A 15,753-nucleotide genomic window follows, 5' to 3' on the forward strand; every position below is an offset into this window, starting at 1 on the left:
CAAATCATAAGTTTAGTATCGTCGACAGTTCGTCGGTTGATAGAACTTGGTAGAACTGTTGGTTTTGATATTTGTCAATTTTAATCCTAAATTTTGGCGCTTGACTAATGACTGTGGTTTTCGTGTTTATTGAGAATGAAAATACTGGAGCAATCGGCAAAGAGAAGGCCTAGTAACCCTAGTGTTTGTCTTTGGGTGTTTGGAAGTGGTGAGTACATTTATTGAAATATGAAAAATCATAACCTTGAAAGTGGAATTCTCAACAAAGCTTATGAGAAAGTGAGACGTGAAGTTTCAGAGTTGAATAATTTATTAAGTGATGATTCTTCTAGAGATAACGTAATATCTCTAGAGCCTTCCTGTTCTGACCTGAAACAAGCCAGAGTAAATGCTCCATCAACTTCCAATGTGACCATGATTCTGTGAGATGTTCAAGTGATAGTGACTCAAAAAGTAATTCATCATGTCATTAATGATTTGGTTAAGCATTAGAATACTGAATTTTGAGTCGGAACAGAAGGAATGTCATTACTGCTTCAACTAGGAAAATGGGCTTTAGAGAATAATATTACCTAACTGGAATTCACTTCTTGGTAACTGGACAACAATAAAAAGTTACTGGCCCCCTTTTACAGAAGAAAAAATTTTACAAGCTATAAGGAAGCATGAGAACTACAATACTTGTTGGCCACTCCATGAAATAGACTTTGTTTAGGAATGGAACGTATATGGTAATTTAATTTCTTTGGTTTTTCATTCTATAGTAGACATACATACTTTTTTAGATGATTATCTACAGGCCAGAAACAAAACAAAAATAGCCGAATATAATAGCGACTCAAATTCTGACAGAGATTTGAAGTTGAGGAAAATAAAAAAAAAACATGTCAATCAATCTTCAGATGAAACGGACGATGAAGATGTGATGAATGGCATTCCTATTTCAGTCTCACCCAAGATTATAAGGAATTCACTTAGTAATATCCACAAAAAGCCTATGGACTCACTTGCAACTTCCAATTCACAACAAAATGTGCTTAATGAATCACCTTCTCCAAGTATCCCAAAGGAGAATCCATGCCAAACAGGTGAAGTACACATTTGCTAAAATGGTTTTTTTTTGTTCCATCTATCTATTAATCAATTTTTAGTAAGAAGAAACCAATTATTACACATAACTGCTTATAGCAAAATTCATTGAATTCTATTCGTTTTCAGGTATTGCTTGCTGTTTGTACTGTTCATAAAAATGGTATGTGAAAATTATTTCTAAGGGTCAACCAAACTTTTAAAAGTATTTTAGCCTATACTAAACAAAATATTTTTCCGCATAGTGTATGCGACCCTGGAAGGAATAATGTCACAATTTTTATATTTATCCTATAGCATCATCAACCCAAATTTGTGCACTTTTGAGTTGTAAAGTTATTCTTTCCAGAATATGGTGTGTCAATGTGTATGATCATCTAAGAACAACTATTTCAACAGTCAAATAGCAATTAATTTTGAGGGGTGGTGTGTACATGAATAACTGATTTAAAATTAAAAATTATTTGCAATGATATTATCTTCGTGACAAATGTGAATTTCTAGGAGACAAGATGAAAAATCAAATGGAGCAAGTAGTAATACAAAGGAAAATTTTGAACAGTATTCTTGAAGAATTGCAGAAATTGAGTATAGAAAATCGGGGTGCAGTTATTAATGTTCCAGATGAGAAAGTGCAATCACTGTTTTCAGGAACTCCTCAATTTCCAATTGATCCAGAGGAAAATTTGGTGAAGTTTGAAGAATATTTGTAGGATGAAAATAATTTCAAAGGAGCTGTAAGTAATTAAAAGAAAATTTGCAATAAGAAAAATATCTCTGAATTAATATTTTTTAGGTGAAATAAGTTGCCAAGATGGGTAATAATAACGTATATGATTTTATAAAGAGAATGAGGAATGTTCTTCCAGACGAAAATCAAGTAGTTTTCATAAAAGAGCTCTAAAACAACGCATTTTAAACTCATCATTTCAACCTTTTTCTTAAAAAAAATATTTGAATACTTAAAAAAGAGGAATGAAATAATGCATTCAACATTTAAAGGGATTCGTTTCTATTTCACTATTTGGCAACATCGGTTATAGCTAATAAAGGACAATGAATCTGTTACCTGTATGAGACAAACAAAGATGGCATATTTCAGAGGCGTGCTGTTCTGTTTACTTATGTTCCGAGTTCCGAGACATTCTGCGACATATGACATTTTGTGCACCTAACCTATCTTCCTCTATATAAATAAATAACAAATTAACTGTTGTTTATGTGGCTTGTGGAGGTGGTATTGAACTATAATTTATATTTTGCCTTAATTGCCGATTCATAAAGATAATTTTCCTTTTTGTAAGTTGAATTTTTAGGTACGTATAAATTATTCCAACTTGATATATTATATGCAAGGTAAAATACTTTTAGGAATGGCAGGTAAATTTGAAGCAGGTTTCACGAAAGCAGATTCCAGTAATCTTCGTCGAGTTACAGCTGAGATGGGTACAAATTATTTCGTAGAAAGTAAACAATGTTCAAGTGTTGAATCACGCGGACAAAAACATTTCAGGTAATTGTATTGCATTCTAGGCGCTGTTGCCATTATGTGAATTAGTAACAAATCCCTTTAAAAATTAAAACCCAACATTTGAAACATCAATTTGAATACTTTTCGAAGTGAATTTGAAAATCTCATGAATTGAACTCAACTTTATTTTGTTCAAACTTGCATTTGCTGTAATAAGTCAAATTGAGGAACATTCCACATTATGAATATTGTTGATCAGAAATAATTTTGCTGCCACATACAGATGGTATGGTGCAAAGAAACAAGAATATTTGGCGGATTAAAATTAGCTGAAGTTCTGCCCGATAAAAAATTAATGTAAATTGGTAGATATCATGATATAGAAATTATATAATATTCAATATAAAACAGCTGCTATGATTTTTTAATAATAATGTTTATTCACAGAAATACAATAAATCATTGAATAATCATTGAAAGTTGCAACAATATGCAACTTGGACTTTGAAATAGATAATATTGTTGATCTACTGATTCATTCATGAAGGGTGAAATATACTTATTTCTTTGTCTGGGTGAATAACTGTGGCCTAGCATGACCAGCACATCTTTCTTCTGGTACTGTGATTGTTACTAATTAAACAAAGTAGATTCGTCTTGCATCAAATATTTCAGTATTTTTGTTTGAAAGGTCACTCGGATATCGTTGGTTCTTATCAATTATAAGGCTCTAAGACATTTTTGGAATTATCACAAGAGCCCCAAGGTTACTTCAAATTGGGCATCTATTATACTCAAATATTAATTTTTTTTTTGATGGATAGATTAAAAATTCATTATTATGTATTAAGTTGTGTATTATGTCATAAGTAGGAAGATCTTTTTTATGACTGGTGAATGGTAGGTATTTTGTTTTTGAGAAATTGATTGATAACTTTCTCAATTCTCATTTTCAAACCAAACCAGTTTTAGTCTGTGAAGTTGATAATTTCTCCATTTTTTTCCATTTGCATCTGTTGTTTTTAAAAATAAGATATGAATTGAAATCTGGGTATGATTTGTAATGATTGGATTCTTCAAACTCTTTTCAAGTTGGAAAATGATACTTTTCTACCTCGTATTCTTCCTCTAAACATTACTCTAATGAATAATTAGCAAGTAAAATGCTTTTACTTTCAACCAAGTCAATAGGTCATATGCATGTAATATAAAATAGCCCATTTTGATTTTTTTCTTAATCGATTTTGATACCAGATCAATGTAAATGGGTTCACATGACTATATACTTTATAAATTTCAAATAGTTCATAATTGAAAACGTAAAAATTACGAGACAGATTCAAATTAGGTAAAACGCAACGGGATCTGTAGGATCTTAGAATGACGTCAAAGTCCATGTCAACAACATTTATTTACATGCTGTTCTCTACTATTATATTATTATTTGTCCGTCTAATTAGAGTTTTGCAAGCAGTTATTTGGCTATTATCATTTTATCATCACTGTGAACGTCCCAGAAAATAAATACAATGACTGAAGCCGGATTTGTCATGGCACAATCAGACAATTTGCCGAGAATAGATGTCTTCATGATGACAAGTTTTTTCGCAAATCATCCCGATTTCACTTTAGCTGAGATCAGAGGCGTCAAAGCTGCAAGATACTTGAATAATTATTGTGTATAAGTGTCTTTAATTTCAGCTTTTCGTTCAGTTTTCTAGTTATTTGCTTATTAACATTGAGAAAGTGTACATAACCTCAAATAATGTAGTGAAAAATTTGTTTAAGAAAATATTTACAATCACTTCTTATTCTAACCTGATAATATTTGTGTTTTTAGGTCCGAATGATATTCTTATGGCGATTCAGCTATTCGATATGTTCAAGTAAATAGGGAAGCAAACATATGTGTAGTGAAAGCTCGTATTACTCCCGAACATAATGTGAAACAGAAGTGTTACTCTGTAACAGTAGTATGTGATGAAGCTGAACAGAGAATTGTCTCTGCAGAATGTGAAGATTGCACAGCACATTTGGGTACATATAATTAATTGTTAAAGTATTATTTAGAGGGTACGAATGAGTATTAACACAAGTTGTAACTTACACATTTTGTTTCATGAAAATAAGAGTCTGATTTCAAAATGTGATCATGTTTTATCCAGAAAATATAATTATTATATATATTTTTAATTTTCAGGTGGATGGTAGCATGCAATAGCTTTTATAGCTTGGCTGCACAGGCGTAGCGAAGATCCTCCCTCTACTAGTATCGACTGTTACTGGAAGAAGTCCAAATTATCCACGATAGGCACAACCCTAAAGTATATAAGAGCTGAAGGGTTAGGTAGTATTTCAAAAGCCAAACCTGCTCCATCTGCCAATACTCGAAGCCTTCTGCCAACTCTAATAAACCATAGCAAAAGCATCGGTCACGTGGAAAGTCAACTCATGAAATACTACAAGGAAAAAAGCAGAGTAGAAAAATTATCCATTCATCATTTAGTAACTACACTACCAAATAAACCGGCTAACGCCACAGAGTTCATCAACTATTGCAGGAGTATGATGGACACATCATGAAGCTGATCTAGCTACAATTGATCAGAATGACTGTCCGCTGTGGCATGAGCTACGGTATGCTAGGATTACTGCTTCGAAGATGCATGAAGCAGCACACTGCAAAGTTTTTGAAGGCACTTTATGTGAAAGTATAATGGGAGCAATTAAATTAAAGGACACAGAGACGATGAAAAGAGGGCGTTTGCTAAAGAAAAAAGTATTGAAAGAAGTCAAATAAAAAAATGAAAGTGAAAATTAATGGGTGTGGTTTGATCTCAAACCCTAATTGGTGCATCTCCTGATGGTGAGAGTATTGATTACAGTATTGAAATCAAATGTCCATCATCTGAGAAAGCCATGAGTAGATATCTTTCAAAAGATGTTATATCCTCAAAATATATGGCTCAGGTCCAAATGCAGATGCATTTTTCAAATAAAAAAAGGGCTTTTCTGTGTTGCACATCATGATTTTAAAATATGAAAGGAAGTAGACATTTATATTGTAAATTATGATGAGAACTATTGTGCAACTATTTTGGAAAAAAGCATGCTCTTCTGGAGTAATGCTATTTTTCCTATTATATGTAAAAATATCAAATAAATCATAGTATGAGGAGAAAGTTGAAATTTCAGTTGTCAGTTAGCCAAGTTACTTGTAACCTATATTCGTACCTTCTGAGTGTGCCACACCAATATGAATAAAAATAAAGCACTTGAAAATTTTATTTATTTTTTTATTAAAACGTTTTGCATATTGATTATGCCACATGCTATTACTATTACTTCATCTACTATCGGAACTAAGCTGTGATGTACACATGCATGAGGCAACAACATATGAAATTCTCTCAACCTGTTTATTACACGCTCTACATGAATTCTTAATGCTGCTATTCTTTTCACCTCATGTTTTGTACTTGCTGTAGACTTGAACACTGAAGGAGGCCGAATAAGGGTACATTTTTTATTTTCAAATGAGACAAGTCTTTGAAGCCTCTGTCTAGATAGCCACAATTTTCTACTATAATGATGTCAGCAGCTCTTCCACCATATCCTTCTGAAATAAAATTGACTAACCCATCCGGAGTACAAGAAGTAAGGTATTTCAGAGTATTACATTTCTTATATTGTGACCATGACAGAAACTGGTGGATTGCATTGGACGGTTTTTCAATTTCTATTTCTAAGCAATCTATAATTGAAACAACTAGAATACCGTGCTCTAAAAGCGATAGGTAAATTTTTAACTATGTCAGATGGTTTAGGCCACACAATTAACTCCCTCATTTTTTCTGCTAGAACAATTACTGTTTTCGAAAATATTCTACTTTTAGTGCTCTGTGTATAGCCAAATTGTATAGCAAATATGTCAAATGATTCATTAAACTTTATTTTCTTCAAGGCTTGTGACAAAGCCTTGGAAATAACTTGCGACGAATCTTCCAAGTCGAGGACGTTGCACAGGTGCCAGATGGTTTAACTTCAACTCTCTGCGCGGCATTAGCTGGGATAGCGGTCTTTTTCAAGAAAACATCGCTCATTCCAATTTCCCAAAAAAAACATGACCAATATTGTCACTCTCAATCAACATAAATGCAGATTCAAAATACCAAAACAACAACACATCAACACTATTTACACTCTGAAGTTATCAGTAATTCCAGCAAAGTACGTAAAAAATGATTATAAACATTTAACAAATGTATCAATTTGAAGAAAAGATAATAGAAATAAAAATTGTTTTGAATGAACAATTGAAAAAGCTCCTGGCCAGGGGCGAAACATTTTGATATATAGATGGAAGAAGACTTTTCCATTTCCCAAAAGAACCCAAAACCCAAGAACCACGTAACAATCATATCAAACATGATTCAAAAACCTTCCCAAACCGAATATAAATAGCAATGGTGAAACATTGCTTCTCAACCAACAAAAAAGAAGGCTTTTACGAACAAATCCAACAACAATAATGCGACCAAACCCAAAGACACAAGAAAAACATATCCAAATAAAACCACACCTTAGACAAGCAGAAAAAAATTTGTGCTATGATGCAAAATTCTTGAATTTCAACATTCATCATGTAGGTATGACCAGTAGATGAGTACTTTGCCAACAAATTTGCAAAAAGTTACACAACAATATAAAGATCAGATCCTCAATCTTTTTATTGAAGATTGTATGCATACAATCAAACAATTTTAAAACTTATTGACAATACACACAAACTGAATTGATTCATACCCCAAAAAATTCTACTAAGCTTTCATCAACTAGAACACAAAAAACACGAAAAACAAATCTTCAAAATGAAACCAAACAATAATAAAAAATTCAACAACCTAATTAACCACCAAAACAATACTGACACACCAAAATATATAGAAACAGTACTATTGTATAAAGAACATTTTTCTATGCCTGTTCTAAACGAAAAACATCTCCCTGCAATCGATATTATAGAAAGCATATAACCCCACTCAAAAGAGAAACCTAACGAAATGAAGTGAAATCACATCCATCATAGTCCAAGCTATTAGATAACACAAAAATAAATTGTAAAATTAAAAATTCCTCATCAACAAGACCCAAAAACAACTTCTGAAAGATATAAACAAAACCAAAACCTTTCTGAAAAATAGCTCCCAAATAATAGGTGTGAAACCAGATGAAAGCAACAAAACCCTCATAATGAATAAAATAGGATATTAGAAATATCCCACAAAGCAACAATTACCCCCTCCAATTGATTAATACCACAATTAAAAACGAGTACACAAATTTTACAACAAAACACAACCCAACCCCCTAAATACGAACAAACAATATATCTTACTCCCATACATTGAAAAACTATCTGATAACGTGAAGAACTTTTTGAATAGACACAATTTCGATATTTGCTTCAAAGTATACAACACTTTAAAACAATACTACACCCCTCTCGACAGTAAAAATCTCCAATTTGAAAAATCCAATGTTATATATAGCATTCCATGCAATGACTGCAACAAATAATATATTGGTATGACATCACAACCTTCAGGGAACAAAATAATTGGCAACAGATACCTGAAAAAATCAAGTACTGCGTTAAATAAACATACATATAGATTATACAAGACAATCACAACTCCAATTTTGCAGGAACCAAAATTTCAGCTTATGAACCAAACCTAAAAAAAAGAATTGTTAACGAAATGATTTACATAGAAAAAACATAACACAATGAATGACAGACGAGACATACACAACTGAAGTCAAATTTACCATACATACTATACCTACACCAACCACCACCTACATAACAACACCCATTCTTCCCCAAACAAAACCCAACACACAATAAATTCTATTTATATTCTGAAGATATCAGTAATTTTGAGCAAGGTACGTACAAAAAAAATGGTTATGAACAACAAATATATCAATTTGAAGGAAAGAAAAAATAAATAAAAAGTGTATTCTATTTCAGAAAACCACGTCAAACATCCAATGTAAATTGAAAAAAAAATAATAAACAATTCAAAAGGCCACTGGCCAGGGGCGAAACGTTTTGATATATGAATAAAAAAAGACTTTTCCATTTTCCAAAAGAATTTAAAACCTAAGAACCACTTTTGCTATCTCGGAAATGATAGGTCCTACAAGACCGGTTGAATAGAAAAAAAGTTACTTTTTTAGGGATGCAAGTATTCTCAGATCGACAAAATCACCAACCGTTTCTGAGATATTTGCAAAAAACTGAAAATGACAAATTTTGTTGTTTGCTCTACCGCCTCTATTTTTAACAAAATCAAAAAATTACAGAACTTTTTGCTTTTTTTCATGTTTTTCATAATCGGTTCAACCAACTTTTTAATGCGACATTTCGTTCATCAATATACTTTTTTGATACGAACCTGTATATTTTTTTACATTTTGTTAGTCATTGTAGTTACAAATTCATTGACATATTACAACATATGCATTTCTCGATGTTTCTTTCGAAAAACACTTCATCTTTCAAATCTTGTTTTCAGAGCCTTTCAATTTGGTTGTCTTCTTTCGGAGAACTTCTCTTGGTTAATCCTAGACGCAAGAAGGCAGTTTCCGTCACTTTCCACCAAAGCATAGACCATTTTCACCATATCTCCCAATACACATTTCATAATGAAAATGATTCAATCTACAAGCGAAAGAAAACCACTTTATCTTTCAAATCTTATTTTCAGAGCCTTTCCATTTGGTTTTCTTCTTTCGGGGAACTTCTCTTTGTAAATCCTATACGCAAGAAGGCAGTTTCCGTCACTTTCCACCAAAGCATAGACCATTTGCACCATATCTCCCAATACATATTTCATAATGAAAATGATTCAATCTACAAGTGAAAGAAACTTCAACACAGCGTTATTAACAAATTTCGAGATTCATTTTTGATTTTAGTCATGGATAACTGGGTTTTTAAAGAAAAAAGCAGTATAAATATTCTTTACGTTTTCATGCATTTCTTACCGTTGAAACCGCTAATAACTATCACTAGATGGTATGAAAAATGCTAATATACTAGCGATTAGTTTGAATATTCGAAAAACAAATTTGAGTAAGTGAACGTCAGAAAATACATTTTTTTGTGATTACAACAATTTCTAAAACTTGGTATAATTTGTAAAATATTAGTTTTTCGTATATATACTTCTGATAAAAAATGTAGTAAAATGTTGAGACATTTCATGCAATTGAAAACATACACGGTGTTCCATTTGAAAAAGTTGAATTATGTCAGTTTGAAAATTAATGAAACTTCACCGGTTTTACCGAGCACTCTATATATTGTTTACGGACACTTAAATGCTGTATAGATGCGGGTGGTGAATTAAAAAATATTTTCTGCAAAGTGTTTTTTTTCTGAAAATTCGAAAACAGAACTTCCTTAGAGCGCTACAAAAATAAGGAATCGAATGACGTATTCATATATTGGGTGTTCTATTTAAAAAAATAAAATTTTTGTAGGCCACGTTCGGCTGAATCACCCAGTATGCGAGAAAATCATTTTGAAAGATAGTATTTATCGATATGATTGCAAAAAATTTAGCATTTCAAAAAATTGTTTCCTCTAATACCAATGGACCGAGGGAATGTTACTGAAATTCAAACAGAGGTATCCCGTCGGTGATGTCGTTTATTGAGATCCTAAATATTTATTATCACTGAAATCCAAATAGATTTCTCTATCAGGGTTGTCTTGAAAGAGATAGACCAATAATCTTTGTTTCAGAACTATATTCGTAATTTTCAAATGTCCCTTGAAAATTTGTAGTTACCCAAATATTTCTGTTCAGAAAATGAGTATATCAACAAGAAGTAACTAATAAAGATACTGTATCAAAAAAGTCGTAAATGATATTCAGAAGAAACATGATAAGCGATAATTTCTTTTTTGAAGTAAGTCATGAAATACATGAATGTGAATATCGAGTTAATTGTCAAACACAAAATAAAACAGTTATTCAATTTGATGAAAAATGCTATTAAATCTCTGGCAATGTGTCAGAAATTGTATCCTGAACGAACACAACCTAACCGTTTAAAAAATATTGCAGCGTTTTCATGGAACTGAAGGTGTCAAAGATCGACCAAAAAGTGGAAGACCAGTAAGCGTTACAGATGAAGAAAATGTCATGGTGAAAAATTCAATAAATTCGGCACAACAGAGGGCTTTGAATCATAACATGAGTCGATATTCCATTCAAAAAATTTGCAAACTGCAAAAATTCCATCCATATAAAATTAATTTGGTCCAAGAATTGTGTGAAGACGATTTTGATCGTACAATCGAGTTCTGTGAAGTTAATATGGTTAAATTGCATGAAAATGTCAACTTTGTCAACCTCATATTGTTTTCAATATGGATTGAGGAAGTTCACACTCAACGGCTACAACAGCATATTATTCCAGATCGTAGACGATTATTCCCGAATAATAACAATCCCAATTTACCGGCAAAACAAACATGGTTTCAACGGAAATATCTAGACGAAACTTTTCGTGATGAATGGATTGGACACAGGGGAGTAATCGAAAGGCCAGCTGGGTCTCCCAATATGACTCCACCTAAAATAAAGTATGAGATTTCTACCATTCCTCCTCACATTATTTTAGATTTACAACAAAATTTAGTTCAGCAAGGTCATTACTGTCAGGAGGTGAATGGTAAACACTGAGCACCTCATTATATAGAATTCCAAAGAGAATATTTGTCGTGTATTAAAACTTGTTTTCCCTCTTTCTCTCCTGGCATAACTATTGTTTTCATAAATTTCGTCGGGTCGGTCGGAAGCCAAGCGGTTCGGCGTGGGTGATTTGTTCACTCACTCGAATTGACTGCCGTGTTGGTCGGTGGTTCAAGCCCTAGTCTGAACGATCGATCTTCACTTGCTATCGTCCATCCCGTGTTAGGAATCACACGTTAAAAGGTAAGACCTCGTTAATCCTTTGCTCGCACAACTTTCGACTTCTGAGGGTTGTCGTTCGTGGGGGTGCGACAGCTCGCACAAGTTTCGACTTCTGAGGGTTGCCGTTCGTAGGGGTGCGACAGCTGGTTAACGGAAAAAACAAAAACAGAAACATCCACATACTCCACTTTTTATGACTTTCATAATGAACATCCATAATTTCGTGCTTTTTTCTTTATTAATTTGTAAGTAGTGAAAAGTTATTTTCAACTTGGATGTCTTGAACACGACTGAATTTAAAAATTGATGTGTTATATCAACTTTGTTCATAATTTTGAGCAGAATTGAAATATAAAATGATATATAGGGTATTCTGTTGAAGAAAAAGCAACTCAATTTCTTCGAAACTTTTTGACTGATCTTGTATACTCAATTTTTATTTAGTGTGATAGATTTTGAAAAACCCTAAGTCTTTTGTATCTTAACAGTTTTCGCTAGCTATCTCGCTTTAAGATATATATATATATATATATATATATATATATATATATATATATATATATATATATATATATATATATATATATATATATATATATTTTGTTTTCCCTTCTTTTTCTTTAACCTCCGGATTAAATTATGAATAGAAATGAACAACTCCATTCCATGTGGAACGATCAATTCCAAGTTAAACTAAATCAAATATATGAAGGACAGATTACCTTCACAAGTTTATAAAAGCAACTTCATATGCATTTTTCTTGATTCACTTCTTCGATATGCAGTTTTATTACAACAATTGTTAGAAACAAACGCAAGTCATGATGAAATTGATTTTCTTTCTACTGCATTCGATCTACATTTTTTCGGTTGATGCGGTTTTCGGTGACAGTGATGTTCTTGAGTACTCTATTTTTCCATCTTTACCGGTGGCTGTCTCTAAAAGTGTGAATATAAGGTGCAAAGAGGAAAGTGATATGTATAGGGATAGTTTGAAGAATTTTACTCTGTGGGCCCATGAAAGTGAGTACAGAAGTCATAATAATATTTCAGAAAATAAACATACATTTACATTCAAAAAAAATATGGAAGACGTTAACATATATCTGAAGAGTCTTGAATATCGGAAAAAACTATTTGACAAAGAACCTCACCGTTCTTTTCTTCTGAACGATTATAATAATATGTGGATAGTCTTGTATGTAATAAATGTAGGTTATTTCAATGGCATTGTCTGATATCCACAGTAAAATTTTCACTGTAAGGGTTTTACAAAAATCGTGACAGGTGTTTCGCTACAGTGTAACGATATACAATAGATTCCTCATGTTACTCACTTGAGGAAGCTATTGTATAGTGAAACAAGTGTCGCGGTTTTTTTTTTTTTTTTTTTTTTTCAGTGAATTGTATCCATTGTGTCACTTAGTGTTGATATAGATAGATCGGGTATCGGACAGTTCTATCCAATATTCTTAATAAAACTAAAGGTCAGAAACACAATTTTTTTTCAATCATTATTTTAGATATTTACAAAAGTTACAGAAGTTAATATAGGCAATAATTGAAAAAAAAATTCAATTAGTTTTTGAAAGTGATTTTGAAGTTATATATTCCATATAACTGATTGTCATATTTCTGAAAGTACTTGGTTTATTTATCACCAAGTGGTTCGGAAATATGATAAATTAAAAATATCATCATTGATATATTACTTGAAACACCTATAATGGGATATAGAAAACATTGTTTTTTTTTATGATGAATGAAAAGTGAGTAAAAATTTACTTTAGATGTGTCATTATCAAAAAAAGTTGATATTCGCTAACAAAGTTAGAATCATCAGGTAATGATGAAACTTGTCATCTCCTGATAATGCTGACTTAGTTAGCGAAACGCGCATCAAAAGAATACTTTTGTTCTGGTTAGGAGAAAGTGTTTTCCATAGATTCATTCCACGCATAAACATATCTAACAAAATCAACAGTTAAATTCGAAGCAACTGAAGAAATAAACTTTAAACGTTCAAGCCAGTCTCGATATACCTACACAGTAGGTTGAATGGACTGACGCCTATCAGAAAACAACTACTCTCCTGGCTAATACCACGAAGGGCGTTGGATTATATCCGACAGGCGTCAGTGCAGGAATCTTCACAGAAAATGTCCTGCATATGCAATTGGCAATACAACTGAAAGAGTCGACCTTCAATTTTGGAACGGGCACACTTGTAGACCAGTTTCGGGCTCATTAGCCACTCGTCAGTGAAAGATAGTGAACATCATAGACCTAAAGTCAATGATATTCCACAAATGAAAACCGGAATTCTTTCAGAGTATTTCATTCCTCTTCCGAAGTTGGAGCGAACATCACAAAATATCACTCTATCTAGTGGACGAAGTACTAAATAACTGCATATCGGTAATTTGCCCGTCGACTCTTTCAGTTGTATTGCCAATTGCATATGCAGGACATTTTCTGTGAAGATTCCTGCACTGACGCCTGTCGGATATAAAACGCCCTTCGTGGTATTAGCCAGGGGAGCAGTTGTTTTCTGATAGGTGTCAGTCCATTCAACCTACTGTGTAGGTATATCAAGACTGGCTTGAACGTTCAAAGTTCATTTCTTTAGTTGTTTATTGCCAGTCTTCAAGCATAGCCCACTGACTAATAAGTAAATTCGAAGCGTTTTTACAGAATTATATTGCTATTTATTATCCATACTGCGACATGATTAGATGACTATAAGATGAATATGCTAGAAAAGTGATTTAAAACCTCATTTCGAAAACTGAGCTTTTATTTCGTTATAACACTTATTTCAGAACCATGGCTTCAATCGTTTAAATGAAGTATAGTTTTTCAATCTGAAAAATTACTTCCACCTTACACACATTCTATATTATTCTCAACGGTTTCCTGAATAACATTTCATAGCACATGTCTGGGCCAACCTAGTTTGTCCTGACTGAGGATCAATTTGTTGTCCCAGATGAATTGGACGAATCAGAAAAAGGCACATTCTTTTCATCTTTGGACTGGACAAATAGAAATGTGTGACGTAACTAGCTTTGACATGTATTTGTTGGAAGATGATGCAGAAGATATTTTGATCTCTTGAATGACTTTTGGTTTCATTCATTGAATTTTAACATGGATTTCAGTAAAATAACTGTCTTTTAATTCCTGTACAATTGTTTCCATATGAATCTTCAGATGATATTCTTCTCAGATATTGACATCATGTTTGTAACCTGGTCAGCTCGCTCCTCTGGAATTATGTTTTATTCATTATTTGAATGTAATGATAACACTAAATTCTTTTCTTTTTTTGGTCAATATTCCAAACCTTATAACTGGATGCAAGTTTAGGGAAGAAAGGAAATTTGTAATGTATTTTTTTTACATGAAAAAAAATAATGGCAGTGAATTTGATTCCGAATCTGATTTTCGAATGACTTTTGAAAGACAACCCCTGCTAGGAATGTATGAACTATTACGAGTTATTTGTTGATAAAAAATAGAAATCGATACTAAATCATTGAAATAGTTTATAATTGTTGGGATTTATTATTATAAATCCCAAAAATGGAATTATTATTCCATTTCATTTCAGGAAAATCTATTTTGAATCGATATGAGAATGACGAGTGAAACATCCTATCACCATTCAAAATAAGAACAAATATTTCACAACGAAGTTTTCGAACATATTTTGAATTGCTGATTTCCATAATGAATATTCACTTTCCTTATAAAATTGTCCTCTATTACATACGCATTTTATTATCAACTCCAACTCTAGAAATATATTTTTGTCAATTTAATAACTTGATCAGATAATCTAATAGGTTCAGTGAGAATGTATACAAAGTATAAATATTTTTACCCAATCGTAAATTTAAATTTCAGCAATGCCCTAATATGTTGCTCCTAAATCACCAAAGTTGAAAATGCAAGTCTCATTGGATCGCTTATTTCTTCGGCCCACAACTTGACCTTAAGATCAATTACTACCTACTATGTAGCGATCTTCGTCAGAAATGTGCCTAGTTTTTGAGACTTTAATGTTGCCCTGTTTCACTTTTGATTGTAACTTATTTTTATTGAAATTCTCAAGAATTGCACAGATTCAATCAAAAACTGTTCGTGTGCAATCGTGTGAATTTTGGAAAATGCATCTTTGTAAGTTGTTAAATT

The 15,753-nt window shown here is 32.3% G+C and overlaps 1 protein-coding gene across 6 annotated transcripts in view; it reads left to right on the forward strand.

Annotated features, from left to right (window-relative positions):
* Positions 1-12,309: 12,309 nt before the first annotated feature.
* The window catches only part of LOC111516152 (nose resistant to fluoxetine protein 6), a 327,989-nt gene continuing 324,545 nt past the window's right edge, over positions 12,310-15,753 (forward strand). For 4 of the 6 annotated variants that reach the window (XM_074186129.1, XM_074186130.1, XM_074186127.1 and 1 more), the window contains exon 1: positions 12,310-12,579. In XM_074186129.1, coding sequence (XP_074042230.1) covers positions 12,378-12,579 — 202 coding nt within the window. In that variant the 5' untranslated portion in view covers positions 12,310-12,377. The remainder of the gene's footprint in view (positions 12,580-15,753) is intronic. The other 2 variants (XM_074186126.1, XM_074186128.1) reach the window with 1 other exon arrangement.

This window comes from Leptinotarsa decemlineata, unplaced genomic scaffold (assembly GCF_025532065.1).
Source record: "Leptinotarsa decemlineata unplaced genomic scaffold, Ldec_3_MD MMD2_tig00078422_RagTag_RagTag, whole genome shotgun sequence".
NCBI lineage: Eukaryota > Metazoa > Arthropoda > Insecta > Coleoptera > Chrysomelidae > Leptinotarsa > Leptinotarsa decemlineata.